The 25,134-nt window shown below is 45.3% G+C and overlaps 2 protein-coding genes across 6 annotated transcripts; one reads left to right on the top strand and one right to left on the bottom strand.

The window, feature by feature from the left end:
* Positions 1-423: 423 nt before the first annotated feature.
* On the bottom strand, positions 424-3,325 carry PDZD11 (PDZ domain containing 11). Of its 2 annotated transcripts, XM_055818399.1 has the most exons (6): positions 3,173-3,325; positions 2,937-3,020; positions 2,290-2,346; positions 1,828-1,926; positions 1,599-1,659; positions 424-794 (listed from the first exon to the last, which is right to left on the bottom strand). In XM_055818399.1, the coding sequence occupies exons 1-6, from the start codon at positions 3,320-3,322 to the stop codon at positions 760-762; spliced, it is 486 nt and encodes a 161-aa protein (XP_055674374.1). In that variant the 5' UTR covers positions 3,323-3,325; the 3' UTR covers positions 424-759. The 2 variants fall into 2 exon arrangements, with proteins under 2 accessions (XP_055674374.1, XP_055674375.1); XM_055818400.1 differs by lacking the exon at positions 2,290-2,346.
* Positions 3,300-25,134, top strand: KIF4A (kinesin family member 4A). Of its 4 annotated transcripts, none has more exons than XM_055818391.1 (31): positions 3,300-3,401; positions 3,658-3,800; positions 3,907-4,021; positions 4,658-4,848; positions 5,137-5,229; positions 6,462-6,628; positions 7,484-7,578; positions 7,771-7,890; positions 9,067-9,242; positions 10,065-10,126; positions 10,801-10,936; positions 11,423-11,481; positions 11,667-11,772; positions 12,459-12,524; positions 12,805-12,990; positions 13,651-13,754; positions 14,061-14,205; positions 14,697-14,807; positions 15,548-15,631; positions 16,212-16,325; positions 16,567-16,722; positions 17,134-17,228; positions 17,670-17,799; positions 18,650-18,820; positions 19,221-19,328; positions 20,189-20,266; positions 20,357-20,458; positions 21,095-21,256; positions 22,636-22,755; positions 23,422-23,544; positions 24,324-25,134. In XM_055818391.1, exons 2-31 carry the CDS (start codon positions 3,678-3,680, stop codon positions 24,510-24,512), a joined length of 3,687 nt encoding a protein of 1,228 aa, XP_055674366.1. In that variant the 5' UTR covers positions 3,300-3,401; positions 3,658-3,677; the 3' UTR covers positions 24,513-25,134. The 4 variants fall into 4 exon arrangements, with proteins under 4 accessions (XP_055674366.1, XP_055674365.1, XP_055674364.1 ...); XM_055818390.1 differs by having other exon boundaries at positions 3,349-3,420; positions 10,804-10,936; XM_055818389.1 differs by having other exon boundaries at positions 3,349-3,420.

Raw genomic sequence — 25,134 nt, 5'->3', positions numbered from 1 at the left:
TGATGGGAGGTCGTGAGAGGGACAGGGCTGTGCCAAGTGAAAGAAGCAGGTTCAGCGAGTGAAACCCTTAACCGTGCAAGCACCACACCTGAGGGAACCTGGACAAGTGCCTGCAGCAGTTGAGGAACATGCTCCAAGCGTCTTGGTCCTGTGTCGCGGGGGTCATTAAGCAGCAAAGAGGTACAAACATGCTTTGGCAGACTAGTGCAGCTAGAGATGTGCACTGAGTTTGAGGGGATTTTACTCCTGTTCCTTGAGTCCCAAGCAAACCCAGTAGTGTAGAGCAGAGGTAGGACAGTGGAGAAGGAAAGAATTTCATGTCACAAGAGAAGCGAACAGGTTGATCTCTTGGAGGACACAGGCCATGCTCTGCTCAGGCACGCTCAGACCCTCTTGGCCTTACATTTAGCAACAAGGGCTGGATCCAGAACCAGGAGAGCACTCATTTAATTTAAGTCCTGCTAGAACAGAAGCACAGATCTTGCTGGAGAAGCTTCCCTCCAATACCCACATCAACACCATCAGCTTGTTTCAACACCCAGTTCAAGGAGTACAGAATAAAGCCCCATCCATCTTCCAGCTAAATGAAACTCTGTTGGAATCCTTCCATGCAGGAAACTGAGCTGATGCCTGTGCAGCCAACAGGACATTGTACTTCCAGTGACAGGTGAAACAGGATGTTTCATCTCAGATGTTGAGGAAAAGTAGTGGAGTTTTTTGCAGGATGACCACTCTGGAGACTCAGCAGACAGCTGCCTACTAGTGAACAGTTCTTTCCTTCTGTCTCTGGTAATCTGGAAGGGAAAGAGAAGAGAGGCAGTCGCTGATGGCAAGAGGGCATTAGCCAAAATGTTATAGGAAAACATATATTCTGTTTATATCTCACGAAGTAGAGAAAGCGTTTGCTACCCCCTTGGGTAGCAGCTGGCTTTAAAATAGCATATTTGCACCTCAGCCAGTCATTTCAAGTTATTTTAGGGCACGCAGAACAAAAGTTTGTTTGAAGTCCTCTTTTCTCCTGATCCCTATTTTTGTTCTTTCTTCACTTAAGGGTCAGTTTCCATTTTACGAAGAATCCTTGTTTGCCTTGACTTGACCTTTTCCCCACACCCCCCTTCTATCTATGAACTTTATGGGTGCAGAAACCGAGTTAATATGGTCTTTTCCTTCACTTAGAATTTAAATGTTCTTAGGGAGGGATAAAAGCCACAAGCAGCGTCCACCACTGGCACAGATCCACTAGCGACAGAACTCATTCCTATGTTGTTCAAGGATAAATAGCTACTTCTACCACTCTAAAGTTAACATTTCCATTCAAAAGTCACCCCATCTTTTAGCACTGTGTGGATAAGCCCTGCTCTACAAGTTTTTTCTATGAGGGCAGCCAAAGCCAGTCCTTACTGTTTTGTACCTTTTGGTACCTGTCCTTATCCCCAAATCAAAGCCTAATGTTCTTTCTGATCTGCAGGCTTAACACCATCTACCACCTTAGACTTGCAACTGCTAAGCTCAGGTGGAATCAGCAGGGATGCACAGGCATCTGCGTCCCAAGGAGAAATGCTGCTAGGTGACTGGACTTGGAGCTATCAGGCACTTACTGTAGGGGAAGTAACGCACACGCATGGTGATTTCACGGGCCGTCTTCAGGATCTCCACAGCCTGAAAGCAGAAAGAGTCGCTGCTCAGTGACCAGACCGTGCTGGAGAACAGGAAAAAGGAATGCATCGCAGCTGAGTTGGTGCAGGTTGAAAGGTCGGACAGAGATGGTGTGTGAATGGATTCTCTACCCTGTCCTTGCTCCAGCACCTGGGCCACAGGAGTGCTCACCTTGCTGTGCTCAATGTCCTGGAAATCCACATCGTTTACTGAGAGCACCTGGTCCCCTTCTTGCAGCCCAGCTCTGTGCGCATCCGAGTCAGGGATCACCTGTGAAAGGAAGAGCAGAGACAGTAGCAGTGACCCTTGGCATGGCCAGTGCCACAGCTCCCCTCCATGCAGCCAAGGCAGTCCAGCTCCAGAGCCGCCCCACTGTGTCCATCCAGTGCACTCACACGGGACTGGGGAGGATGGGGAGTACGGACTGCAGCACACCAGCAACACTGTGGGTGGGGAGAGATGAGGAAATGGTGCGGGACTGTCTGATTGCTGCTTAGTGTGTAGGAAATTACAGCTATGAGTCTGGAGGTGCATATAAAGCATATGACAGTCTCCCTGCACACCCAGCTGGCTCAGCAACACCCAAGGGAACAGACAGAATGCAGGGAGGGAACGACAGAAGGACAGACACACCTTAGAAATGAAGATTCCCAGCTGTGAGGCTTTTCCTCCCCGGATATTGAAGCCCAGCTGTGAGAGAAACCAGCAGTGAAACACAGTCACCTGCTTTGGCCCGGGACCCTTCCCACTGCTAACGTTGTCTCTTGGATGGAGCAAAGGTGTCAGTGCTGCGGCACTCGGCCGGGCAGCAGGGCGCACCAGGCCCTCTGCTACCTTCTGCACCATGGCAGCTTGGCCAGGCGAGGGGCCCCCTGTTCCCTGTCCTTTATCTGCTCCACATCCCAAAACACCGTACTGCTTGCCTCGCCCACGAAGCTTTCTGCTCCCGCTGTGGCACGGCCCTTCCCGGCGGGGGGGGGGGGGGGGGCAAGGCCTGCCCTTAGCCCCCCCGCCACACCGAGTCCCCGGCTGAGGGGAGGGCCACCGCCTGCCCGGGCTGGGCATTCCGCGCTGCGAGGTGCTGCCGCTCCGGGAGTACAGCAGCCCCGCAGCTCAGCCGCTGCGCCCGCCGCTTTTCGCCAGGAAAGACACCGGGAAGGACGGCCGCGAGCCCAGCACGGCAAACCCGGCGCCGACGGGCCGGGCGGGCAGGACCCGCACCCTGCCGGCGGGGGGGGGGGGGGGGGGGGAGGTGGGGAGGAGGGGTAAGCGGGTCTCACCTGCGCTCCGGGCGGCTTCTTCAGGACGATGGTGCGGGGCAGGAACTGGGTGAGCTCGTTGTTGTAGTCGGGGTGGTACACCCTCTGCAAGGCAGCGCTGCGGCCCTCAGGCGGCGGCACCGGCCGGGCCGCGCCGCGCCACCATCCCCGCCACTCGCCCCCGGCCCGACCAGACCAGGCCAGGCCAGGCCAGGCCAGGCCCGGCCCCCCGGCCCGGCCGCCCCCCGGCCCCTCACCTCATGCGGCGGCACCCAGGCGGGCGGGCTCTCGTAGGGCGGCAGGAAGACCACCGGGAAGTCGTCGTAGGGCAGCCGGCCCTCCATGCTGCCGCGCTGCCTGCCGGGAGCGCCGCGCCCCGCCCGTGCCCGCCCGCGCGGCCTCGCCATTGGCGGCTGCTGCGCGCGGCCCCGGTTTGAACGTTGGCGGTTGCGGCGCCACCATCACCCAGAGCAGTGGCGGCTCCAGGTGGGTCCCGCAGCCGCCGGTGAGCCCCCCCCAGCTCCGCCCCGCTCCCCTCCCCTCAGGTGGGACTGCCGGTGGTCGCTATGCTTCCCCGCTCCCCGCTGGGCCGGGCCGGGAGGTCGGTAGCGGGGGCGGGGCGCTGGCGCGGCCTAGGCCCCAGGGTGCCGGGTTGGGGGGTAGGCCGCAGCGCCGGGCTCCTCCAGGGCGGTCCCTACCGGGCCGCTCCTACCAGACCTCACCTGGCTGTGTTCCTCGGCAGGGCGGCCCCGGTGGGTGAAAATGGTGAGGGAAGACGACAAGGTGATCCCGGTGCGTGTGGCGCTGCGCTGCCGTCCCTTGGTGCCGAAGGAGACCAGCGAAGGGTGCCAGATGTGCCTGTCCTTCACGCCGGGGGAACCGCAAGTAAGGAGCCCGCTCTCTGCGCCGGGGGTCGGCCGTGCCTGCCCCGGCTCGCTGTCGGGGTGCTGGGGGGGTTGGTCGGCGCTGCCTGCTCTCCTCTCCTCCACAGGTGGTCGTGGGGAGCAATAAGTGCTTCACGTATGACTATGTGTTCGACCCGTCTGTCGAGCAAGAGGAGGTCTTTAACACGGCTGTCTCCCCTCTCATACGAGGCATCTTCAAAGGTTTGTTATAACTGAGTTCAGGCTCTGTTTTCAGACACTGGGGGTTTGGTGGCCTCGGCTGTGTGGAAGATGGTGCTGTTTAATTCTGTGTTTTGACTTGCTTTTTGATTTCCTCAGAAAATACAATCCTGTGCTATCTACATACTGACCCCAGCCTCTCATGAGAAGTGCCAGATCTTGTCTGCTTACAACCTGTTGTACCCACAGGGCTAACAAAATGACTTGTATGTGTTCTTTGGATCAGGCAAGAGGATTTTGTCAAGAACGCTATGAGTATTGATAAGCGTCCCATACCAGAACCTGTTGGCGATGTGCAGTGGAGCTGGGATGACGGAGAAGTTACACTGTGTTTCTATGACTAGCTCTAGTAAAGCAACAGCACATTCTTGAAAGGGCTGGAATAATTTTATCAGCATTTTGGGGAGCTTTTCACTGACGTTTTTTCCCCCAGATGTTGCTATCTGTGACCTGTGCATAAAGATTGTGTGAACTGATAGTGAGGGGCAGTGCTTTTCTGGAAGGATGCTTTTACTAGAATGCAGCTTTGTTCCTCAAAGCTTCCTCTGGTTCCCATGTCTGTTTCAAACTGTCTGATCTGGGCTGACTGTCTGATCTGGGTGTCCTTTGTTCCCCCAGGGTATAATGCTACTGTCTTAGCCTATGGACAGACAGGATCTGGAAAAACATACTCTATGGGAGGTGCCTACACTGCCAATCAAGAGCATGACCCTAGTGTGGGGGTCATCCCTCGTGTAATCAAACTACTATTTAAGGAGATGGAGCAAAGGCAGGATTGGGAATTTATCCTCAAAGTTTCTTATCTAGAGGTAAAAGTTGCTTTGATTTTCAAACTATTATAAAGTTATGAATTAGTGATGAAATGAGCTTTAACGAGGCTACCTGCTTCAAGTTATAGGTATTTATTAAGTCAAAACCTAAGACTACATAAGGTCTTGTCAAGAACTGGGCTCTGAGTCCCAGGTATCTTTTTGTATAGGTAAAATGAATGGACTGTCATACAAAGTTAGCTGTGATTTCACTGTAACTGTACATCTTTATGCAAATGGTTCTCTTGCAAGGCTGTGAACCCTGAACTGCTGTTCTGATGTTTTCAGATCTACAATGAGGATATTCTAGACCTGCTGTGCCCATCAAGAGAACGGCCTTCTCAAATCAGTATACGAGAAGATCCAAAAGAAGGCATAAAGGTCTGTTGCCATGTTAGATATGGGTACCCAAGGGGGCAATGTGGCTAGGGATGGATGTTTTGGTGAAATAACTGTCTTGACTCCTTGAGCACTGCTCTGTATTAGTACATATGTAATCACCACAACTACTCACTCCTCTCAAAACTGAGCTGTTGATGATCCTTAAGTGTACTCAGATAACAAAAATAAGTTAGGAATTCACAACAAAACCACTTTCAAGCCCTATTCTGACTTTTTTTTTTTTTTTTTCAAAGCTGAATGCGGTGAATAACTGAGAATGTTATACTTCAGGTTCCTTCACCAAATTTCAGATTCTGTTGCAATTGTACGCTTCAGTATGGCAGAAGTAGGGTGCAACAAAGGGATCCTGAGGGGAAACTATTTAAGTGGCCAAATTATTTTCTTAGCAGTTTTGTACAGATGTGTGCTTACAGTGTAGTGCAGAAAAACCTTGTGCTACTGCTTGCTCTGTGTACACATTTTGTAGCTAAACTTCCATCTGTCAGTTGTGTTTCGTTCATACAGTTTCAGTTTGCAGTGGTGGATAGGTTGGCAGTTGTCTTTTGCACAGCTTAGGTGTGTGTGACACCTGTAGCTTTTATCTATTAATATTTTTGTTATGTGTAATCCTGTGTTGCTCACTTGCCTCTAAAGTACTGGGGTGCGACTCATCCATGTCAGTAGTGGCATTGTGATCCAGGGAGACAGAGAAAGCACAGGCTTGCCAAGGAGTATGATGAGTCCCTACTACTTGGTCCAATCTGTCCTTTATGTCCCTAAAACCTGCCTCCTCTCTACTCTATTCACACCAGCCTCCCCACCACATCAGCCAGTTTTCCCCTTCCTCTGCCTGTGACTGGCACAACTTTCAGCTACCTGCTTGGCTGAGGATATCTGAGAGCAGCTATGAATTTCTCCACAGTACTGGGATGTTCTGCTTCCATCCCATAGCCTAGTTGACACTCAAGCAGGCACAGAGGAACTTGGTGTGTGTACATAGGAGTAGGATGAAGGAGAGGGGATGTGAATTGATGTTACTGTTAGGAAGTTCAGAACAAATTTTTGGTGGGGGAAGTCTATCTTAAGCTTCTGTCTTGAAGCGAGACTGGCTATTACGGATGCAGTAACTATACAGGGACTTCGTTTTGCCTGCTGTAGTCTAAGGATAATTTTTCTGTTGTAAGTTGGGGTGAAGAGGGAGAGGATAAATAATTCTTTCTTCCTGGATGCAGATTGTAGGGTTAACAGAAAGAAATGTCACCTGTGCCCAAGATACTGTATCCTGCCTAGAGCAAGGGAACAATTCCAGAACGGTGGCCTCCACAGCAATGAATTCTCAGTCCTCACGGTCCCATGCCATCTTCACCATTTGCATTGATCAGAAGAAGAAAAATGACAAGTAAGTGTGATCATGCAGCCACTCCTAGCAGATGTTAGGAGTCAGACTTACTCAAAATTTCATTGTCCTGTGTTGTGGTTTAACCCTAGCTGGTAATTAAGTACCACACAGCCGCTTGCTCGCTCCCCCCTCACCCAGAGAGATGGGGAGGAAAATTGGAAAGGAATTTAAAACTTAAGGGTTGAGATAAGAACAACTTAATAATTGAAATAGAATAAAAATGAAAGAACAATAATAACAATGATGACAATAGCGGCGGTGGGGGGGTGGAGTATAAAATCCAGAGGGGAAAGGAAGAAATATGTGATACACAATGCAACTGCTCACCGCCCACTGACTGATGCCCAGCCAGTCCCCGAGCAACGACCTGCCCACCCTGGCCAACCCCCCAGGTATATGTAGCAAGCATGAGATCCCATGGTATGGAATACCTCTTTGGCTGGTTTAGATCAGCTGTCCAGGCTGTGTCCCCTCCCAATTTCTTGTGCCCCTCCAGCCCTTTTGCTGGCAGGGCCCGAGAAATTGAAAATTCCTTGACTTAGTATAAACATTACCTAGCAGCAACTAAAAACATCAGTGCATTGTCAACATTGTCCTCACATCAGAGCCAAAACACAGCACAGTACTAGCTTCTAAGAAGATAACTAACTCCATCCCAGCTGAAACCAGCACATCCTGTTGTCCTTTCTTGGTCTTGGATAAACTCATCTGAGCTATTACGGAGGCAGTTATTTGGCTGCCTCTAATATGCATTATATTTTTCAGCCCAGTAGCTCAACTATAGTAACCACTGGACTGCTCCTTTCCTAACTACATGTGTACTTGAGAGAGTAAAATAGTTTATTTCTGTCATAGGAACTGCAGTTTTCACTGCAAACTACACCTGGTTGATCTTGCTGGCTCAGAGAGACAAAAGAAGACCAAGGCTGAGGGAGACAGACTAAAAGAAGGTCTGTAGAAAAGGGCTACTACACCTTGGGTTTCCTATTGCTTTTCAGTTAATATTAAAGCATACCAGTAATTTAACCCCTCTAATGTGCCTTTTTTAAATCTTCTTTAATGTTTTTCTTTAATAAGGGCAGTAAATTGCCAGTTCCTAGCTATTGAGGTGGCTCTACTCACTGTCATCTGTTTGTATGCAGGCATCAACATAAACAGAGGTCTCCTCTGCCTGGGGAATGTAATTAGTGCTCTTGGGGATGAAAATAAAAAAGGTGGGTTTGTCCCCTACAGAGACTCAAAGCTAACAAGACTGCTGCAAGGTAAGAGACAGGTGATGATAAAGCCTAAATTTATAGATGCACTTTAAATAACAAAGTAGCAAAAACCCCAACAGCCATACAATCACAGTTCAAAGCAGTAGCTGCTGTTGACAAAGGGATTGCATTTATTGGTTTTGTTCCTCTTCTCTCTGAAACTAGACCTTTTCTATATGCTTATTTTTAGATTGCAAGTGTATTGAGATGGTCTCATTTATGAGTCCAGCTCTTCTGCCGTTCCCATGTGATAGGAGGAAAGGAGACAGATTCAGTGTGTGGGCTTTTTTTGGTGGGGAGAAGGAAGTTAAGGCTGGAAGAAGAGATCTACTATTATACCCTAATTATAGCTACTTACTGGAGGATACAGCAACTAGAATGAAGCCCCAGCTGTCTGTGCCTTCACTGTGTGTCATGTTTGTGGTGTTCTGTTAGTCTGAATATCTGGTCTTAGTGGTACTTATTTTTCTTATAGTTGCAATGTTCTTTTAATACATTTTCTCTAAATTAGCCTTTGATATCGCCATAGATATAGTATTGCAATTTACTGGGATTTTTTTGGTAGTTAAATAATTCAGTACACAAAGTTAGTGTCTTGAATGTTATTCATATCTGAAAGTATCTAATGAAAAGAAACTGGATTATGCAGAGCTTGATGTGGGGCCCTGGTTTTTTTTTTCTCATAAAAAAATTTTAAGTAGCCAACATGTGTTAGTGTAAAACCAAAGGATAAAATGCCATGCAGCTTGATGATCTGAAGAAACGTGTTCTTAGGCAATAATTCTTTAAATTGGAAGACAGTGTGAATTCTGGTGTCTGCACATATGTGTGAAAGTCTTGAGTATTATTGTGTGGGAGGAGATGGGATAGAATTATGCCAGAAATGACATACAGAAATTGCAGCAATTACAGAAATTACTTAACAGGACAACAATATTACTGGGGCATCTGATGTGAAATCATTGGTGTTTAGAGCTGAGACGTAACTTTGGCTTTAAAAAAAAGCTCTTCAGTATGGTACTGACTGGGGCAGAGGAGAAAGTAGATGACAATGACACAAAACTACAGCTGGATATCTTCTAGCTGTAGTTTGGAGAGGCACTTGTGTCCTTAGATAATCTTACTAGTCATTCTTACTCACTCTCAAAGCTTTAATTATGCTTTTTTTTTTTTTTTTCTCAGACTCTCTGGGTGGTAACAGCCACACTCTCATGATTGCCTGTGTAAGCCCAGCAGATTCCAATCTGGAAGAAACTCTAAATACTTTGCGCTATGCTGACAGAGCAAGAAAAATAAAAAATAAACCCATTGTGAACCTTGATCCCCAGGCAGCTGAACTGCATCATCTAAAGCAGCAGGTACGGCATGCTTACTTCATGTGAGAGGAGTAGATATGTTGGTTTGGTACTGAGTTCAGTAAACAGTGAGCAAAGGCATAGGATGTCTAGCTACACAAGATATACAAAAAATATTTAGTGTGTGATTCTTGATGGCCCTGTAAGTGCTGTAGAAGGGAATACATGAATGTTTCTTGTAATCCTACAGCAGTTATTCAATACTATAGAAAAAAGGTGATGTTAGTGTGATACACATTTCCCTTCCACTGAACAAATTATCTCCTGCCCATTAAGCTACAGGCAAAACTGGAAATACAGCGCTGGTTGCCTTGCTGACATCACGTGCCTGTATCCAGCATGGAGTGGGAAGTGGAGAGTGTTCCTATGTAGTCAGCTTCAGAGGGAAATAAGTTGCATAAACTAGAAGTGGTTAAACACAAAGCCAGAAGTCCTCAAGGGCTGGTCTGTGGGTGAGGGTTAACCAGGCTTGCTGTGCTCACTTGGCAGCATGCATATGATACAGTCTTTCGTGCTGCCTCTCCAAAGGAAAGCTCAGTAATCTGATTCCACAATGGAGCAAGTAAGTGGTTTTGCTTACTGCACAGGAGTGTTCACCAGAGCCTAGTGAATGTTTATTAACGTACTGTAAATTCAAACGTATTGTAGTAGCTTAGGAAGATAAGTGATCTGACGCTCACGAGTCATGTGAAAGGTAGCAACAGAGAAGTGGTTCAGCAAAGTGGGAGACCTTTAGATCAGCAAGGTTTCTTGACACCCTGCACATTCAGCCATCTAGTTACTGCATGGAAAAGTTTTACAAGAAGTAATTGTTTGTCTTTCTAGGTTCAACAGCTGCAGGTGTTACTGCTGCAGGCCCATGGAGGGACCCTCCCAGTGTCTATCAAGTAAGATCTGTAGATTAATGCTCAGTATCTGATGGCCATCACATATCAGCAAAGGCTCTCGATCTCCTTTGCTCTAGACAGTACTGTAGTATGAGGCTAGAGTAAACTGGTTGCTTTCTGATAGGATCTGGACTTTTTTTTCTTCTCTTCTTTTTGTGATGCTTACTGAAAATTCCATGCATGTATGGCTCATCTACTTTTGTAGTAAACCTCTTGCGACTGCAAACATCTGTTGTAGAAAATATGAGAGGAACTAGGCAATGTATTAGTGTTTCTCAGGCCCATCCATCCCTCTTTTCCTCACCCCTCTACCCCTAAGTGTAGAGCATCTCCACCTCCATTGTTCTTGAGCACAAAATGCAGGAAAGAGTTGGATTGTGTAGTGGTTGTCTTCTGAGGATATTTCAAAACCCAAGTAAATGCAGTTTACAGACTTATCATTGGTTAAACAGCATTGCTGTTTCAAAAGGATGTTTTCTTCTCTTGCAAAAGTCTACTTTTGGTATGCTGCAGAACTTTTTTGAATTCAGATTAGACTTCCTCCAGTTACTTCTGTTCATCTGCTACAACCTATACTTATTGTAAGTTATTTAGGAAACTTGGAGGTAATTGCAGTGCTGTTACAAACCTCTGGCAAAGTCAGTTCACAAGCAAACTGGTCCTTAATGTTTCAGTAGTACGGCGCCTTTAGAGAACCTTCAGTCCCTGATGGAGAAGAACCAGTCACTAATGGAGGAGAATCAAAAACTGAGCCGAGGGCTGAGTGAGGCAGCTGGTCAGACAGCACAGATGTTGGAGAGGATCATTCTGGTAAGGTTCAGTTACCCAAGAAGAGCTTTAAGTTGCATGACTTGCCCTGTTAGCTTGAAGGATTATTCATAGCAGCTCCTGTACTAATGGCCTGTTAAGAATCTCTCTTCAATGTTCTTTTCACATTTATTTCAAATCTCTAGCTGTCAGTCAGAACCAAAAGTCTTCCAGACCCTGTCAGAGCCTACAGATCTGGTGACTTCAGTGGGGAAACCCAGACCTGAATATTTCAGCTTTCTGTTGCTTTAATGTTTTAAATACCAGCACTTGTGCATGCTTTCTTTCCTTTTTCCCACGCTGCTCTGCTTTGTTTTGATTCACTGCAGTGTATATTCCTGTGGAAAAGGCTAAACAAACTGGTAGCTATGATCATGCAAGATCTTTCAGCACATTGATTTGACACAGACTGACAAATCTTTTGCTACAAATAAATTAGCTGTTTTCTGACTTGTCTCCTACAATTTATATAATTCTGACTTCTTTTAGACAGAACAAGAAAATGAGAAGATGAATGCCAAACTAGAGCAACTTCAGCAGCATGCTGTGTAAGTCTATTCCCACACCCTGCTCATGCTGAGGAAATGTCTTTCAGTATTAAATGTTTTTGTTGGGAAAAACTGAATACAATTTCTCATTTGTATGTTCAGTGGGGAAGTTGTTCCTTACTGGCACGTGTGACACAAATGTGCCATGTAGTACTTGGGGACTTATTCCCACATCTGCATTACAGGTGCAGGCTTGATCTGCAGAAGCTGGTAGAGACTGTAGAAGATGAGGAACTAAAAGAAAATGTAGAGGTGATTCGTGATCTGCAGCAAGTATTGGCCCAGTTGCAGGTAAGACTGAATCCAGGAAGAGTGAATGCCAAGTGAGTTTACTAATTAAACTTAAGGTTCTTCTGCTAATCCTCTGAGCAGTGGATTCAGTTCTGCAGAAACCTTGCTTAAGAAGCTCAGGCATTACAAGTATTCAATGACTCTTGATATCCACTTCAAAACAAGCTGTCCTGCTGTGCTTTTAATGCTGCAGAAAGGCCACTTGTGCTTGAGTGACTATGTGTGGTGGAAAAAAAGGAGGAGTCTCCATAAAAGAATCTGATAGTGGGAGATAAGTGTGGGTTTACTATTCAAAAGTTGGGAGGAGAATTATAAACTTGGTAGTTGTAATGAGCAACACAAATTGCAGGGACCTGAAATTGTTAAACTGAAGTTGTCAAATCTTTGTCTAATTTAATAACTTCTGTTCTCCCTTGCTAGACATTCCTCCTGTTCCCAGAATCCTTACTCTTGTGAGGAGCTGGCTTGCCAGTGCTGGAGTTCAGGGAAGACTAGAAAGAATGGCTTGTCCAGCCGATCTAGGAGGAGTATGCTCACTTTTACTAAAGGATGAAAACAATGGCATCCTCTTTCCAGAGAGAGCTTTCTGAACAAGGAGAATAACCAATAGGCCAACAGACTGCTAGTAGCTTCATTTTACTTAATCTTCCACTTTTGACCAATGTCGTCTTCTTTGTCCTATATAGAGTGAAAATGCTGCCACAATGGAAGCTGCTGCAGAGATGGCAAACTCTGAGCAGGATGCTACAGCTGTAAGTGAGGGGAGTACAGCAGTGCAGACCTTACCAGGGGCATGTTTTTATGCCTTCATCATTTCTCTTTTATCTGCATTCTTATGCTAGTTTTTTAATCCAAATGTTTGGTAAATAATATGTGTCACACTTGTGCTGCCTTTCTGTGCTTTTATTTGCTCAGTGTGTTCCAGATCGATAACCTGTTCTCATTTCTGAATAATTTGGGGGGGGAGAAGAATTTGAAGCAGTCACATAGAGCTTTCAATTGGCCTCTCCTGCTCATTGCTGTCTCCTCCAGGAAGTAGAAATGGGCCAGGATACCAAGAGACCATCAGATGAATTCACCACTCAACATGCCCTCCGTCAAGCACAGATGTCCAAAGAGCTGCTTGAACTGAATAAAGCTCTGGCTCTGAAAGAGGCACTTGCCAAAAAAATGACTCAGAATGATAGCCAGCTGGAGCCCATTCAGTCCCAATACCAGGTAAACTCTTCTGAAATAGTTCTTGTAATGATATACTCAGTTTGTTTTTCCCAGTTAATGTGGCTGCTCCATGCTGAGGAGGGAAGGAGGAAAAGATCTATCCTCTCATGAGCATGTTCTTAATGGGTTTATTTCCTTAAGCTGATTTGCTGCCCCCTTGGGCATAGTGGGGAGTTAACTGTAGGTATCAGCAGAGAAGGTGGAGGGATGACCATGCCCAGCTATTTACAAAAAGCTCTACCACCAGAAGATGGTCTTTTCCCTGAAATAAGCTATTAGCTACTAGCTGTTGTATGTGAAATGGGCTCCTCTGCTTTTTACTTGGAGGTTTGCTTGGCTGCACCAAGTTAAAATGCAAGTACTTCATTGTTAACTCTCGTAGTACAGCCAGCTGTACTTCCCATGTTCACCAGCTGTGCTGGGATCTCCCATCTCTGAAATTGTTCAGTTGTAACTTTTAGTTTGTCACAGTGGTTCTGTGGACCAGCTAAGGTTTCAATGTATGGCAGTGTAGCCCTTTTGGTGCTTATAGTGCTTTCAGATAAGGTGGTCTACAGCTTATTGGAATGTGGTTTCTCAAGTTTTCCTGTCTTAAAGCTGTGTCTCAGAGTGTAATTTCAAGGTTTTTATTTGGGGGCTTACTACTCTTGTCCTTTCTAGGCTAATATCAAGGACCTGGAATCAGAGGTCAGCAGTTTGCAAAAAGAAAAGGAGGATTTGATCCTTGCTCTGCAAATGGCAAAGAAGGATGTCAACCAAGCCAAGTAAGAGTGACTGTGCAAGCCATGTGGCTTATAGCACTAGAAGTTGTGTTAGTGCACCTGTGCAAGTTCATCGTCTTGCACTTTTACAGTTTGTAAAAGCTCTTATTTTGATGCAAATGCATCCCTTTAACATGCCATGTGAGTTGTATGAACTGCAGAGAAGCCTGATAGTGGGCATTCATCGGTGGGAAAGATGTTAATACACAACTGCTTCATTCTTCAGAAGGTGTTTCTAAAGTTGGAGAGTACTTGTTTGAGAATAACAGTTATTGGGGAGGCTGTCTTTAAAGTGTGATTTCTTTACAGACTGAGTGAACGGCGTCGGAAAAGACTTCAGGAGTTGGAAGGGCAAATCAATGAGCTGAAGAAAAAGCTGAATGAGCAATCAAAGCTCTTAAAGCTGAAGGAATCTACAGAACACACTGTCATCAAACTGAACCAGGAGATCAGGGTAACTAACCCTAGCATGGAGTTCTCGGGCTCGCTCCAGTGTAGACAAAGCAGTTTCCAGATGGAAGGCACTTGCTTTCTGTTTTGTTAGACTGTAAATCCAGTTTTTGGCACAATTCCTTTCGCTATGTGACCACAATTGCTGGAGTAATACAATAGGCAGGTGACTACTGGGACTTGGAGGAATAAAAAGTCCAAAGTGTGTTCTGGCTATAATCTGATCATGTATTGCCTCAGTCTAAGCACTTGACTTCACTTTGATTTCCATGTGTATACTGTGCATGTGTTAGTCTCCCCTTTATGCCTTAAGAAATGAATTCCTGGGGTTTAGCACTTTGAGAGTGTCCTTAGGCGTGCACTCTGAGTGGGCAGCACGCTGTAGTATTTCCCATCTGTCACTTCCCACCCCGACAGACGTGCTAGGGGAACATAAGTTGAAACTAACCAGAATGCAAGTACTGGACAATTCTTCCAGCCATTTCTGTTTTTCAGGAAATGAAAAACCAAAGGGTACAACTGATGCGCCGAATGAAAGATGATGCTGAGAGATTCAGGCAATGGAAACAACAGAAGGACAAGGAAGTGATCCAGCTGAAAGAACGGGTGAGCAAACAATAAGCCCCCAAAGTGTACTTCCCTCTGAAGAGTGAAACAAATCATTAAAGTGTTTGCTGCAAAGCTTTGTTTAACTAGCAAGCATCTGAAAAACATCTGGGGACTGCTTTGAAGATAACATAGTTCATATGGTTGCCACCTTTCACCGGCTGTAAACGGACTTGCTTATGTCTGCAGATCTTAGCTGTTAACACACTTGTTATGATTCAGCTCTAAAGCAGAAAGCAAAAATTAATAAATATTTTTAAATATTTAAAGTTGTAGGATTTGGCCACAGAAAAGTTGGAATTTAAACTTTCAAAGGAATATTGAATGTGCAGATAAACAGAATTGTTAATGAAACCCAGCTGCTTGTAGCATTCAAGTGTAATGGACAGCAAACATCTGTTCTTGAGTTCTGGTCTCACAGGAGTTCTTACTGTAACAAGTTTGCTCCTTGGTGCTTCATGGTTCTAAGTCTTAAGCTTTTGATTTGCAATCTCTTACAGCCTTTAGGCTCCTAAACCTTTTAATGGAAAGTGTGGAGCCCTTTCAGGCCTAACAGCCATTTGTTCTCAGAGGCATTACAAGGCTTAAGCTTGTAATGATCACTGAAATCCTTATCATGAAGCACTTGCATTACAGAACAGCAAATGTAATTATACTGTTCCAGGAAGCGTGAAATTGGCCATAGGTGTTACTGTGACATGTTAGGACAGATGGAAAAAAATCACATTATTTCCCTGCAGGATCGCAAGAGGCAATATGAGCTATTTAAGCTGGAACGAGATTTCCAGAAGCAGGCCACTGTACTTCGGCGCAAAACAGAAGAGGTAAGGAGCCAGTATCTGCTAGAAACTCCTGGCCAGTTCCAAAAGTTCTGCAAAGTGTGGTTGGAGGTGGTAACAGAATATGCAGAAACTTCTTATAAAAGCAGTTTGGAGGTCGGGAAATAGGTGCTTTTCTCTCTGTAGAAAAATACCATGCTTCTGTCTTGTGGCCTTTGAGGGATTCTAGTTAAATGTTTCTTAAAGGCTAAGATACCCTTTGACATCAGGTAGCTGTGACAAAGCTAGGGAGTGTAGAATGAGCTTGGTGGCGGTGAATTTGCTAGACTGCAGTTCAGAATTCTTTCAGGATGGCTGTATAGAATAAACCCATCTTGAAGCCATCGTTTGGGATACTACCTTTAAGGCCTGGAAGCAGATTTTTTTTAAACTAGGAGTCTCAGCAAAGGAAATGAAGTCAAGGACTCTAGTCTTGGCTTAATTCTGAAGTTGTTCTGGTTCTATTAACTTTACACTCTCTTCTCATCATCTCAATGTCTGGCTTGCATTGAGTACCTCATGTTTTCAACCATTGCAGGTTAAGTGAAGTAACTGCCGTTCAACTCTTGTGTAAAATATTTTACAGGCAGCAGCTGCTAACAAGCGCCTAAAGGATGCTTTGCAGAAACAAAAGGAGGCTGCAGATAAACGGAAGGAGAGTCAAAATAGGGGAATGGAAGGAGTTGCTGCACGAGTAAAAGTAGGTGACTGTTGTATATTCCAACAAACAACGGGCAAGCTTAGATTTGTTAACTCAGTAGGTGCTGCTGGGGTTGATGGCTGGAAAGCAGAGGGGAGGAATATGGATTTATGTATTGAGGGAGGTATTGTGATTGTTCAGTTTATCTGTGCAGGCATTTCAGAGAATTCAGTCCTGAAGCTGAGACTACAGTGAGCCACTGTACTGGATTTTGGCTTTTGATGTGTTTTTCTTCCTCCAGAGCTGGCTTGCAAACGAAGTAGAGGTTCTTGTTAGTACTGAAGAGGCTCGACGGCACCTTGCAGACCTTCTGGAGGACAGAAAGATCTTGGCGCAGGAGCTCCTTCAGCTTAAAGAGAAGAAAGAGGCTGGGCAAAACCCCCCTCTAAAGCTCAGAGTAAGAGGGGGAAGTACTGTTTTCCTTGTCCCACACTTCTGGCTGTTCAGCAAGTACTGTCACTTATTCATTCCTATTTGACCTTTTCCCTCAAAAGGTAGGGATGGCAATGGTTACTTTTCTGGAAGAAAGGGTTAATGTTGTTTCTGTCCTCTGGCATGTCAGGGAACAGAGTTGCTAAAGTAACTTGTTACTTATTGCAGTGAATCAGATGGATGTGAGTGGCTCACCCCCCCTTATCACAGGCTTATGCTTTTGGGAAGGAGCAATGGAATTGAAGCCATAGGGAGATATTAGAGGCTTTTAGAGTAGTATGGCTTCTCTTCGCTGAAATGTCTGTAAATGAAAGCCCGGTCTTGCATGCATTTCTTCACCTGTTGCTTACTTCTGTCCATTGTTGCAATTCTTTAGAGACGCACGTACTCCCTCACAGATTTGCAGGCTTCAGAGATGGACCTTTCCATATCAAAGCAGATTGAAAGCCTGGAAACTGAGATGGAGCTCAGGTAAGGCAGTACGGCAACACTGACTTGCACATCCTTGTCTCTGTGTTTGGTTTTTTTTTTTTCCTCATATCTGTCCACAACTCTTCTGTGAAACAGAAGAGAAAGTAAAGTAACTTATACACTGACACTAAAAATGAGAAGAACATGTGGTTTTCCTGGTTTGAATGTTTCCAGAATGGGGATACGGGGACACTACTTGGTCACTAAGATTGCTGTTTTCTCAGCTGTTTGTGAGCATCTCTGTATGAGGGAAACATGCACTTTTAATTGGAAGTGTGGCAGGGAGGAGGAACTCCCTGGTATAGCATTGCAGACTCCAGGTGCCATATTAAGCAGTCAAAACTTTTAACTCGAACTAGTTTGTCTAATATTCTGCTAACAGTAACTTTAGCCCAGGTTTTCACTCGTGTTGTAACCTTGAATGCATGCATTCTCTCAAAGGAGCGCTCAGATAGCGGATCTACAGCAGAAACTCTTAGATGCAGACAATGCAGATCGTGCGAAACAGTGTTGGGACACTATTGCAACAATTCTAGAGGCTAAATGTGCTTTGAAGTATCTCCTTGGAGAGGTAAATTCTGAATTTTCCTATTTGTATTACTAATGACAAGGGCTGTAAATCTGCTTAGCCAGGAATGAAAGGAAGTTACTAACAGGCTGACAGCAGTGATGAATAAAAGTGAAGCACTCTTGTACTGGATGAGGTTTATTTCCCTCACAACTTCTGATTAAAAAATTCTCCTGTACTGTAGATCACTTTGGGGAGGGAAATCCAAAAAACAGGAAGAAGGAAATGGAATCTATGTGGGTCTGGAGATATGAGCTAAAGCTGTTCTTACAGAATGCTTGCATGGGAATAAGAAAAGGGAAGAGAAAAAAAGTACCTAAAAATACTTCCTGAACAAGTAGGCAGTCTGCAGGGAAATGAGGGACATACGCTCCGAGGTCAGAGCAGAAGCAGTGGGATGGATATTGAGATTGGAGCAGACTGAACAAGATTGATGGTAGGAGAGGGTAGGAATTGGGCTCATGCGGAATCAAGGAAAGAGCAACTGAATGATAGAATCGTATATCAGTCCCTGGTGCTTGGAAATCAAAGGAAAAGAATGAAGGAGCTAATATGGGAGAGCATTTGTTTTGGGGGTCCCCCCAGTACTCAAAATCAAAGTGCTGCAGGAAAGGAGATCAATCTAGAACTGCTAACAAGACTTCCTGCTATCTGTTTTGCACTTCCGTACTAGCTGTCAGATGTCTAGCTCTGAATCTCTTGGCTAGTTCCCTGTTGCTGATGGCCAGTCCAGTTCTTAGGGTGGCTGGAAGTTAAACAGAAGTGCTTTGCCATCAGACCACCATGTCTGTACCAACAGACATCAAATGTGGAACTCATTGACCCAAGCAATTAACTTGCTTTTCTTTTTCAGCTGGTCTTCTCAAAAGTGCAGGAAAGCAAGCTGGAGAGCAGCCTACAGCAGAGTAAAGCCAGCTGTTCAGACATACAAAAGATGCTGATTGAAGAGCGAAACCATATAACAGAGATGGAGGCTGAGTTCCAAAATCAGCTTTTGGTGCAGGAGCAACATCACCAGGAAAAGGTAAAACCCAAGTGATAGAAATCCTGAGGGCTCCTTTGTCTTGGGACTCTGGGTCTCAGATCTGCCTGGTGATAAAGGCAAAGGGGACGTGCTGAAACAATCTGTTGCTATATGTCTGATCGGGATTTGTTACTCTTGCAGACTGTTAACAAAAGCCCAAGAAATCTCCCTATTCATCTTCTGTCCTATGCAAGTTGTCTTATTCAATAACTTTTTGCAGTGCTCTAAGCAAGGATGTACCACCTGAACACACGATAACTTTTAAAGTAGATCAGGGTGGAATCATGCTGGGAGTAGCAGAAAGAATCTTTCTGAAATTGTCAAGGCCTTTGCCTGGGTTACCAGATTTCTCTTCAGGAATTCATAGCTGTTTACCTCTGCCATATTAACTTGCTTTTAGGTTCTGTACCTGCTTAGCCAATTTCAGCAAAAAGAAGCAGCAGAGAAGAAATTGGAAGATTCACGAACTGAGCAGGAGAAACAGCTGCAGGAGCGACTCAGGTTTCAGGTAAAGTGTCTGGAACATGGCTTGGGGAGAGTGTGCTCATTAGGGCTATCTGTTACTTAGAATAGTAGCTTTAGAGTAAGGAAGGTGCAGCAGGATTGAGAGCGCTTCTGTCTGTAGCTAAGATTGCTTGATGCAGTTGTTCAGAGAGGATAGTTGCTTTACAGGTTTGAGTAAAGCTTGTGGATTTTTTCTCTTGTATATCTTCTGTTAAATTAATGTAAATGCAGCAATGAAACCCACCACAATCTGACCAGTTCATGCAAACGTCTTCCATGCTCAGAACATGTTTAGTTAGGATATTCAACATGCTATTACTAATCCTTTGCTGTACAGCTCCACTGTGCTATCAGCAACAGAAGAACTTGACCTTATAAATATGTTTGCGTTAAAGGGGAATGGAGTAATTTAGCAGGAAATAACCCCTCCAACCCTGCCTTCCAACTCTGTCACCGAGGTGAGAGTTTTACAACAACACGTTACAAGCTGCACTTTGTCTCGTCATTAAGAATTAAGTGGTGTAGCAAGCTCCTGTGGAAGGGCATGTTCAGTGATGTATTAAAGCAAAACCAGTCCTAGGTGCACCTAATTTGGAGACAAACCTTAGAAATAGAGGGAGTTTTCGATCCTTTCAGAGTGACCATTTAAGATACAATTCCCTCTGTATTAGCAGTTATGCATTAGACAAGGTAGTAGCACTAATGGTTTTCCTGATCTAGAAAGTCAGAGCTGATCTCTCGTTGGAGAATACAAAGAAACCCCTCTGGTGTTGCAAGAAAGATACAAACAGAAAAATCTGTCCCAAACAACTACTTGTGATACCCCTGCGTAAGCCTGCAGATTTCCTCTTGTCTTGCAAACAGGAGGAAGAGCTGGAGAAAATGAAGGAGATGTGTGAGAAGAACCAAGAAATTCTCCAGGAAAATTACACTCTTAAACAGGTAAAGATCTGTACAGACGTAAGTCACAAGAGCTTCCTGGCAGTTGGGTTAATGTATTTAGCAAAGCTAACTTTTTTTGTCTCTCAACAGAAACTAGTGCTCCTCCAAGTTGCCAGTGGACAGAAGCTCCATCACATTCAGCAAATGCCACCTGAGTCCCCAGATTCTTCTTTTGATTATATTCCACCCAAGGTAAAAATGCTGCATGCCAGTTTCCATGCTTACATTGTACCTGGGTTCTTTTCAAAAGTTAGTGTTGGCTATTAATAGTGTCTTTCTCCCAGGCTGCTTTTTACAAGGCATCCTGTTCTGCTTGTTGAAGTAAGCCGGGTCCCTACTTCAGACAGTCCTTAAGGCTTCTGTTTTCAGAATACTTCTGAAACTAGCTTGCAGTAGTTCTTCAATCTTAAAAAAAGCAAACAAAACCCCAAAATTGTTTCCTCAGTGTAATTATGTCTGACTCTGTATCTTCCTTAGTAATCCAGGTGTTTTCTCTGTAGCGTTTCTAGTCTGTGAATCACGGAGCAAGGCATCTGTTAAAGATGATGTAATCATTGCCTTGCAGAAGAGCTAAGTCTTAGTGCTGGGAGAAATAAATGTTTTATTTTGTCAAGACGGACGCAAATCTATTTCCAAGTGTTTGTCAACTATAGCAGTTTAAAAATTCAGTCAGTCAATTTAATCCTGACAAGTTGATCTCCTCTCTAACCGCCTTGGCTGTCTTGAGAGGAATGGGGCTGTGGTAGTGGTACTCTGATGTGCTTTAACAAAATGTAAACCTACTGTTATTTCTTCTGGGACTTCAACCCTTGTAATTTCTGTGTGTAGCCAAAGGCTCGCCGGCGAACGACAGCAAAACCCCATGCACCATACAGAGAAATGGATGTCAAAGAGCTGTTCTCTGACTCAGAGGCGTCTGGAGAGGAAACTGAGGATGCAGACTGGGTTCCGGTAAAAGTAGTCAAAGGAGCAAAGAGAAGCATGATGGGGGTAAGATCCTGTTACCTTTTGACTTGTTATTACCTACGAGGGATTCACATGCCTGTCTCCCTAAGGATCTAGTATGTGTACAGAGAAACAGTGAGACTGTAGCGTCTCCACTGTTTTCTGAAAAGCCTTAATATGGTGGTACTGCTGGCACTGGTTGTGTATGATCTTCTGACAGAAAGAGCAAAAGCTTCCTATAGTCAGCAACACCTTCCTAAATAGTTTTTTATTGGACAAGTCATCTTCTACCAGAAGACACAGGTGTTCTGTCCTGTTACCTGTGGCTGAACTGGCCTATATGTTTCAGATGGCAGCAAAATAGTGAGCCCTAACAGCAGCCTTATTCCTTCACGGAGCCTATTTTAGGGGAGAAAAAAAGGGATGGCCTGTCATGTATTCCTGTGTACCGTTCCCACTGTGGTGTGCTGCGGCTCCTAGTCCTGATAGAAGCCTCAGCTTCTGTCTTCTGTTTGTATCAGTCTGCTGGGCCTGGAGCTTCAGCCTGCCGCTCGGTTAATTCCTGACGCGGTGGAAGAGATGACCTGAATGTGCTGAACACAGGTCGCTGTGAGCCAATAGGCATCTTTGGGCTTGAATTGCTACGAAGCCACATCTCCACTGTGAGCCTTGTTCTTCCTGTTTCACAGGGGGGTTAAATTATTACACACTTCAATGTTGAGTGACTGAAAATGCCAGCAGTTACCACAGAAAAGCTTACGAAATTTAAGACCTAGCTTTAGTTCCTCTCAGTGGAGCTTGTCAACCTGAAATACAGTACTGTTAGTGGTTTGGGTTTGGGGAAGTTCTGTTTGGCCATGTTGCAGGAGGGAGGGTTTGTGCCTGACACTTGGCTCCTCTGAGTTCATTTTAAATTAATTCAGCCCTGCAGAACTCCAATGCAAATTACTGCTAGTTCACACCTGTAGCTTGGAGCAGCTGGGCTGTGCAGTCTGCTACTGCTTCACATACCCAGATTAGCAAAGAGATTCATTGTTCTGATGTGCCGTGAAAGAGCTAAATTAGGTCACCTCCATCTAGATGGAGGACGCTAGGTGTGGTGACTCAGGTTTGCCTCCTAGTGTGTAAATGGTAGCTTGTCTAACTGACGCTGAAAGTGGCATCCCTTTGGATAACTTGGTCAGGGACTGAGTAACTGAAGATGCTTATCTTGGAGATACTGAAGCAAGAGATGCCTCTGTTGGGGGAAAGACCTTGTTTCTTTTCCTGGGGTGCAGGACTGGCCAGAAAACAGCGAAAGATTTGTGGCAGCTTGGGGATGGTACTGTCCACTAGATTGCTTCAGGTGTTGACAGCTGTGTCAATTCAGATGCGGTCGCTAAAACACCAAAGCTCTTTCTGCATGGAATTCTTTTCTTACTCAGTGCTCTTGCAAGGGCTGGTGTGGAAATAGACAGTGTGGCTGCAGGAAGCAGAAGATGAGCTGCACTGAAGGCTGTAGCTGTGACTCAGCAAAATGCAGAAATAGAGACCGTGGCTTCCCGGTGAGTAGTGCTGTGTTTGTGCGCCTGAAAGGGCTTCACCCAACATCGTGCACAGTTTGTCGAGGTGAAGCATATGCACCTTTCTGAAACATTACTAACTGTCACTGTAATTCAGTGTTTATCTGTGGTAACTGAGTATAGAGTCTTCCACTGCAGTACCAGGCTCGTGCACTAAATACAGCAATTTGGGAGATATCACGTAGGTTTACCTGCTGCCATTTGTCAGCCACAAATCTGGGGACAAACAATTTAAGTCTGTCTTCTACAACTTCTATTTACTAAGTGCATCTTTGGCTTCAGATGGCACAAAAGCTTAACTAATTTGCAGATATTCTCTTTTATTAAGCATGGAAGGGATCATTTGGGGAGGGAGTTGTAGCAGCAGGAAGGTTCATGAGCAGCTGATGGTCACTAAAACTCTTGCTAGAAAATTCTGCCTTGCTCTTGGATCTTAAAGATTTGAAGCAGAGACCTCCCACAGTAAATCTTTAATTATTGACTATTTTATGAAACCAGTTGCCTGACAGGCATCTAGCATCCTGTACTATGAATTACTTTGCAACTGGAAAGAAGGTGGCTTAGGTACCCCTAGTGTTTCATCAGCCGTTGGTGGGAACGGAAGGGATGGATATTGTAGAAGTGCTTCAAAATGCTACTGCCCCTCAGGATGCCGCACTGTGTCAGGACAAATCAAGGGACTCTGACGGCTGCTTCAGACTTGAAGACCCCACTGAAGTGGCTTCAGGAGAGACTTTCTTTCAGCCTGTGTGTGTCACACCAACTACAAAGGTAATGCCTAAAGCTGTAAGAACAAACAGTGGTTCTGATTGTGCGCACACTATAGCTGGTGATGGATCTGAAAGGAGAAAAATCCCAAGATGATAGACTGCGGCTAGAAAATTCTGAACAGACTACAGCTGTCAAAGCAGCTTGTATTTAAGTCTTGAGTATGTTGAGTTTCCATACGAAAATCTTGCCGTACAGGTTTGTCATGCTTTCCTGCTGCACCCTTCAGCAATAAGAGAGGGCAGACTTAGGGCAGATACTGGGAAGAAATTCTTCCCCGTGAGGGCGGCGCTGGCAGAGGCTGCCCAGAGCAGCTGTGGGTGCCCCGTCCCTGGGGGTGCTCAGGGCCAGGCTGGACGGGGCTGGGGGCAACCTGGGCTGGTGGGAGGTGTCCCTGCCCCTGGCAGGGGGTTGGGGCTCGGGGGGCTGTCAGCTCCCTCCCAGCCCAAACCAGGCTGTTGATAATTGAGGAACTCACGGGACAAAACTGTCTAAATCCAAACTTACTGTTAAGCCATTGTGTACTCCAACTTGGCAGCTGTAATCTTGTCTCAGCTGAACAAATTCACTTTTCCCATGTGTACCTTTGCCCACTATTCCAAATACTGTCTCTTCCTGCTCAGCCCATGAATTTGTCTTTAGAATTTTGACTTGAGTAAAGAAAGCAAGCAACTCCTGATATTGGCCTGGCAACTTCTGTATGTGCTGCCCCCAGCACAAGCTGGCTGGCTTCTTCAGGGTGGGTACCAATGCCAGAACTGTCTTCCTTGCTTTTCTGATAGGTCCTGAAAGATATCACAGACCAAGATGTGTTCATCAAGAAGCCCAGCACTACTGCTGCTTCACAGCTTGTGAGAGATGAGGAGTCACAAGAGAACCAGATACCATTTATAAAGAGAAAGAAGAGAATACTGAGTAGCAATACCAGCTTCTTCTCAGGTTGCACCCCTATCAAAGAGGAGCTTGACTGACGAGCCCAAAAGATGCTCCATGACTGGGTTGTGCTGTGCTTCTTCACGTGATGTTGCTCGTGACTTTTTTAAAAAGTGTTGGGATCTCTCCCTGTGGCAAAAGCCTGATGGCTGTTTTGCCTGGCAGCTTCTGCCTCAGCAAGGGAGCCAGACACTAGTTCTTGCTAGATGATGTTCAATGCTTTGTAAATATGTGTATGTCTGAGTCTTGGGCCAATGGTGAGAGAAATTCCTTTGGAATTTCTGTAGTGAGTGGAGGTGATTTTTATCCAGGTTGCTCATTCCAGCTGCTGCCTTCATCTTGAGCTGTGAACACGTGGGGTACAGTTTAATCAGTAGTCTTGAACTTTGCATTTGCACTGGAACTCTGAGTAGTGTCTCTTCCAGCACAGATGAGGAACTGTCCCAAGCTGCCACCCGAAGTGCAGCGGCGCTTGATCTCGGGCAGCACTGTGTCTGTAGTCTTAAACTAGCTAGCAGGTATGAAATGGTCAGTATTCCTGTACCCTTTGGGGCACCGGTCTGTCCTTGTTCGATGAATTTAGAAAATTTCTAGCCATCTGTGAATATTGTAGTAATTTGAACTTTGTTGTAGCTTTAATAATAAAGTAACTAATAAACA

This window comes from Falco peregrinus, chromosome 13 (assembly GCF_023634155.1).
Source record: "Falco peregrinus isolate bFalPer1 chromosome 13, bFalPer1.pri, whole genome shotgun sequence".
Lineage (NCBI taxonomy): Eukaryota > Metazoa > Chordata > Aves > Falconiformes > Falconidae > Falco > Falco peregrinus.
This window is presented reverse-complemented; position numbering and strand designations above follow the sequence as displayed.

Excerpts from the sequence above, each read along its gene's own strand:
- PDZD11 (XM_055818399.1), bottom strand. The coding sequence starts at position 3,322 with ATGGCGAGGCCGCGCGGGCGGGCACGGGCGGGGCGCGGCGCTCCCGGC. Across the intron at positions 3,021-3,172 it reads CCTGGGTGCCGCCGCATGAG|AGGGTGTACCACCCCGACTA; the intron begins GTGAGGGGCCGG and ends GCTGCCTTGCAG. Across the intron at positions 795-1,598 it reads TGTGCGTTACTTCCCCTACA|ATTACCAGAGACAGAAGGAA; the intron begins GTAAGTGCCTGA and ends TTTCCCTTCCAG.
- KIF4A (XM_055818391.1), top strand. The coding sequence starts at position 3,678 with ATGGTGAGGGAAGACGACAAGGTGATCCCGGTGCGTGTGGCGCTGCGC. Across the intron at positions 7,891-9,066 it reads GCTAACAAGACTGCTGCAAG|ACTCTCTGGGTGGTAACAGC; the intron begins GTAAGAGACAGG and ends TTTTTTTCTCAG. Across the intron at positions 22,756-23,421 it reads ATAGAGACCGTGGCTTCCCG|GATGCCGCACTGTGTCAGGA; the intron begins GTGAGTAGTGCT and ends ACTGCCCCTCAG.